At 40.2% G+C, this 5,124-nt stretch overlaps 1 protein-coding gene across 1 annotated transcript; it reads right to left on the bottom strand.

The window, feature by feature from the left end:
* Positions 1–435: 435 nt before the first annotated feature.
* On the bottom strand, positions 436–4,467 carry LOC140906832 (arg8-vasotocin receptor). The gene is made up of 2 exons (XM_073331587.2): positions 3,552–4,467; positions 436–635 (listed from the first exon to the last, which is right to left on the bottom strand). The coding sequence occupies exons 1-2, from the start codon at positions 4,465–4,467 to the stop codon at positions 436–438; spliced, it is 1,116 nt and encodes a 371-aa protein (XP_073187688.1).
* Positions 4,468–5,124: the final 657 nt, after the last annotated feature.

Raw genomic sequence — 5,124 nt, 5'->3', positions numbered from 1 at the left:
TATTCATGCTTCAATTTCAATATCACACATTCAAATCTAATTATAGGATTCTCCTTTCCAATAATATCGCAATTTGTCATCACTCTTGTAGAAATCTTCTAGTTGGCAATCCAAAATTAGAGACCAGAAAGCAGTTTTTGTAGACAAAAAAGAAGTATATAAAATAGCTCTACATATCTTTTTTATAGTAGCAATAGTTATATGAATTCATTTGTCTTTTATAGCGCAATGTAACTGTTAAAAGTCAGGCTTGCACAACACTGGAATTCTTGTAATGCAGTGTATGCTACGATATTTAAGAAAAATATATTTATACCCTGAAGGACAATTTTTCAACTCACTCCACTCTTCAGATAACAAAGGATAGGGATAAAATATTCCCAAAAAATCTGAATGTAATTAATGTATCAAAGGAACAAAAAAAGAAGTTTACATTTATAAACAAGTTAGGTTTTCTTCTGGTTCCCTGTCTACCAAATTAATGCTTCCTGTGATCCCAGATTCTTCCTGAGCTGAGATGTTTTTTGACTTCTTTTTGGCACAATATGGAATGTGGCCACAAAAATACATGTAAATCCATGGATTGGCACAACTATTCAAATTACCCAGGAGCATGATGATGGTAAATGCTGCACCTAGAATGAAAGAATTGGAGAGAAACCAGTGTAAATAATGACAGGTTTCAGAGTAACAGCCGTGTTAGTCTGTATTCGCAAAAAAAAAAGGAGTACTTGTGGCACCTTAGAGACAAACCAATTTATTTGAGCATAAGCTTTCGTGAGCTACAGTTCACTTCATTGGATGCATACTGTGGAAAATACAGAGGATGTTTTTATACACACAGACCATGAAACACTCTAGAAAGTAGTAATGTTCTTATGAATTGATGCTCTTTGATGTACTTGTTGTTAAATCAATTGACTTAACTGTTGTAGGATCCGTTTAGCATTTTGAATAGAGAAAAAGTTAAAATAACATTAGGAGAGTTCAGTTTATTCAATGGTTATAAAAATTGTAATTCTGTGGCTATGTACAGTATATAATACATTGTAGCTGCATATGCATACGATGTATTTCAGAGATCAATATTTTTGTATAACTCTTCTTACCCCATATAAATCTAAATGTTAATGTAGTTGCTTATTATCCTAATCTATGTAAATACTGTACCATCTCAGAAATGCATACCTGTAGAAAGATTTTTTAAACCAAAGATCAGAATGTGAGATCTTTTCAGAAGACAAGATTATAGTCTAATTTTATAAATTTATAGCATAATATTGTCTGATTTCTATCCGTATTTGATCTTTCAACAGCTAAACATTAGAAATGAAGTTGATAGGGAGTCTGTTTTAACAAAAGTGTAGCAATATAATTTTGAAATGTTAAAATTGTGTACAGCATTTTATTCTTTTGTATTTTAGTTTGTTTTCATTACAAATATCAACCCTTACACAATTTGTAATTGTTCCATAGTTCACTGAAGATACTTCACTGCTAATAACATTTTAATATTCAAAAACACTTCAGAGGTTTTATAGTGTTGCTGTTATAAATAGTAAACCAGAAATATTTATTTTATTAATTTGAATAATTATTTTATTAATTAAAGTTAAAATGCTATATTGCTTTTAATTTCCCTAATATACAAAAAAGTAACTCCATAATCTCTAAAATCGCTAAATGTATATATTGATCTCTTGCTAGTACAGATAAAAGTTATAACATTTTGACTGTTTTGTTTACTAATAATTAAATGCTAATTAATCTTGGTTAGCCTTCCCTGCAGAAAAAAAGCCTTATTGAAAGCGTATGTTTGTACATGTGTACACACACACACACATTAAGTAACCCCCAAGATTATTTTTGATTATGCTGTGTCATACGTTACCAGCTATTGTACATCGTTAGGGCCCTAACAAATTCATGGCCATGAAAAAAGCCTCACGGACTGTGAAATCTGGTCTCCCCTCATAAAAAATGGTCTTTTGTGTGCTTTTACCCTATACTATACAGATTTCATGGGGAGAGACCAGCGTTTCTCAAACTGGGTGTCCTGACCCAAAAGGTGTGTGTGTGGGGGGTGTCGCAAGCTTATTTTAAGGGGGTCGCAGTATTGCCACCTGTACTTCTGCACTGCCTTCGGAGCTGGGCGGCCGGAAAGCAGCAGTTGCTCTGAAGGCAGCTGCGCAAAAATCAGGGTGGCAACACCGTAGCATGCCGTCCTTACTTCTGTGCTGCTGCTGGCGGTGGCTCTACCTTCAGAGCTGGGCTCGTGGCCAGCAGCCGCCGCTCTCCAGCCACCCAGTTCTGAAGGCAGCACCGCCAGCAGCAGCAGCACAGATGTAAGGGTAGCAGAACTGCAATGCCCCTTCAATAACCTTGCAACTCCCTCCCCCCCCCCCGCCGCACCCCACAACTCCCTTTTCAGTCAGGACCTAAGTTCCCTGTAAGCTACGTGACCGCACAGCGGCCTATTTAGCGACGTGCAGGCGCTCAGGGAACCCGTGCAGCCGACGTGCCGCAGCCAGGGGATAAGCATGCCATAGGCACCAACTTCCCCTCTAGTCTGGGGGGTGCTCAACCCTACCCTCCACCCCAGATCCTGCCCCCACCTCACCCCTTCGCCCCTTCCTGCTCCTGCTCTGCCCCCGTCCCACCTCTTCCCCACCTCCTCCCCCTTCCTCCCAGAGCTTCCTACGTGCTGCGAAACAGCTGTTCATGGTAGGCGGGCGGGAGGCACTGGGAGGGAGGGGGAGGAGTTGATCAGTGGGACCGTGAGCAGGTGAGAGGCGCTCGGGGGTGGGGAAAGCTTGGCTGCTGGTGGGTGCTGTTCACACCCACTAATTTTTCTCTGTGGGTGCTCCAGCCATGGAGCCCCAGCCCAGACCTGCTGCGGCTGGGGGAGGGGCACCTATGCTATGGCTCCAGCCCCAGAGCTGCTGCGGCGTAGAGAGGCACCTCTCCCCCCTAGCCCAAATGCTGCTGCAAGAAGAGAGCTGGTGGGAGTCCTCTCTCTCCCTGCCATTGCCCCAGAGCCCCCTCCTGCAGCCCAAGCCCCTCATCCCTGGCCCCACCCCAGAGCCCGCATGCCCAGCCAGAGCACTCACCCCCCAACACACCCTAACCCTCTGTCCCAGTCCTGAGCCCCCTCCCACACTCCGAAACCCTCGGCCCCACCCACACCACATGAATTTTGTTTTGTGCACCAATATGGAGGTGATGTGTGACACATCACCTCCATATTGGTGCACATAAAAAAATTCATTCCACACATGTGTGGGAAAAATTAGAGGGAACACTGGTCAACTGAAATAATGAAATTTACTATTTTTAAAATCCTATGACTGTGAAATTGACCAAAATGGACCCTGAATTTGGTAGGGCCCTATACATCATTAATACAGTATGCAAACAAACTCGTCCTGCAAATTTAATCATACATAAAATGATTACACATAGTTTAACCTAAATAATATGTATATATAAAGAGGAAATGTAGCAATGTGGTAGTCTACTATAGTTATTGATAAGAAAAAGAAGTATCTTACCTTCAGTAACACCACTGGGGTACCATACAGACCACAACTGTACAATGAAGAAAGGTGCCCAACACAGGATATATGTAATAACTGTCACCACTGTCATTTTTACAGTCTTGATCATAGCCTTTGAAATACAGTTAATACTGCTTGCTTGGCATGGCAGGATTTGCTTCTGATTTATTGCTTCAAATTCATTCCTTTTTTTCACCTGTATGTTCATTTGTATTATTTTGCAGATCTTAACCTGGCAAATAGTAAGGGTAGCTGTGGGAATGAAGAAAATAGCTACAAAAATCCAAGTCACATATGCCTTTAAGCCCCAAGGTTGGATGAACTCACCCCAGCATTCAAAAATATTTGGAGATATTTCAGTCTTAGAAAAGATAAATACTTGTGGAAGACTAAAAATCAGTGATATAGACCAGCTGGTGCAAATGGCAGCATTCCAAAGAGCCCTTTTCTTTTGGAAAGTGACCAAGGGATAGCATACTGCTTGATATCTGTCCACTGTCATAACCACTATCATATAAGTAGAGGCAAACATGCCCAACAACTGCAAATATTTGATAGTTCTGCACAATGCATCTGGCCCTATGAAAACGTCTGTAATATCCCATATTAGTTGGGGAAGGACTTGAAAAAATGCTACCACTAAGTCCGCTATGCTCAGGTGAAGCATGAATACATACATCCTAGACAACTTCTTTCTCCTCCTCCACAATACCAGTATGAGAATAAAATTGCCCACAGATGCTGTCATAAATATTACTCCCAACACAGCAATCTCTAGCTGAGCTAATTGCTCATCTCTTTCTGGTCTTCCAACTGGATCTGACTTATTTGTCAAATTCAGGACAAGCTGAGGAAAAAGATTTTCAGTCTGATATTCATTAGCTTGCACAGGAACTGAAAAATTCTTCATCGTGCACAGAAGCCACTTACAGTAGCTGTTACTCACGACTCAGGTTGATAGCTCTGAAGTATGAGCTAGTAAATATATCAGCACTGGTTCAGGTTTCAGTGTGTCTTGAAACAAAGCTCCATGCATGAATGAACCTGACGCAGCAAACCTGCATCTTGATAGACTTCTCTCTCTTGCTAGAGTGAAAAAAAGGCTTTATATAGTCTTCAAATAGAGTCTTATGTAACTTCATAATCATTTGGTAGGCTGTAGTTATCTTAGCCAATAGGAAAACGACTAATATAATAGGGATAAATATATAAATAAAATGAGAATCACAGAAACTTGAAATAATCAAATCACTTATTTCAGTGTGGCCAAAATCATACTTACATATTTTTACCCATGAGAGCTTTTCCAAATATAAATGTTATGTGAACCAGAACTGTATTCCTCAGTTTAGTAACTAGTAAATATTTACATGTGGATGGAAAAGTTAGGTCCTTGAGTCTGGCTGCAACCACCTTGGATCCCTGAGACAAAGACCATATCCTAAAAGCTGCAAACACAGAGAGAGAGATTTTTTTTCCATTAATTTTTCTGTTTTCAGATCTCAGTCAGCTGATCTAGAAAAGAAGAGACTTAAATGATCCTTTATTGCAAGAAGACTGGATTCTT

The sequence above is a fragment of the Lepidochelys kempii genome, chromosome 1, assembly GCF_965140285.1.
Source record: "Lepidochelys kempii isolate rLepKem1 chromosome 1, rLepKem1.hap1, whole genome shotgun sequence".
Lineage (NCBI taxonomy): Eukaryota > Metazoa > Chordata > Testudines > Cheloniidae > Lepidochelys > Lepidochelys kempii.
This window is presented reverse-complemented; position numbering and strand designations above follow the sequence as displayed.

Coding starts and splice junctions, on each gene's coding strand:
- LOC140906832 (XM_073331587.2), bottom strand. CDS start 4,467: ATGAAGAATTTTTCAGTTCCTGTGCAAGCTAATGAATATCAGACTGAA. Junction 636..3,551: donor CCCCAGTGGTGTTACTGAAG/GTAAGATACTTC, acceptor CTTTCATTCTAG/GTGCAGCATTTACCATCATC.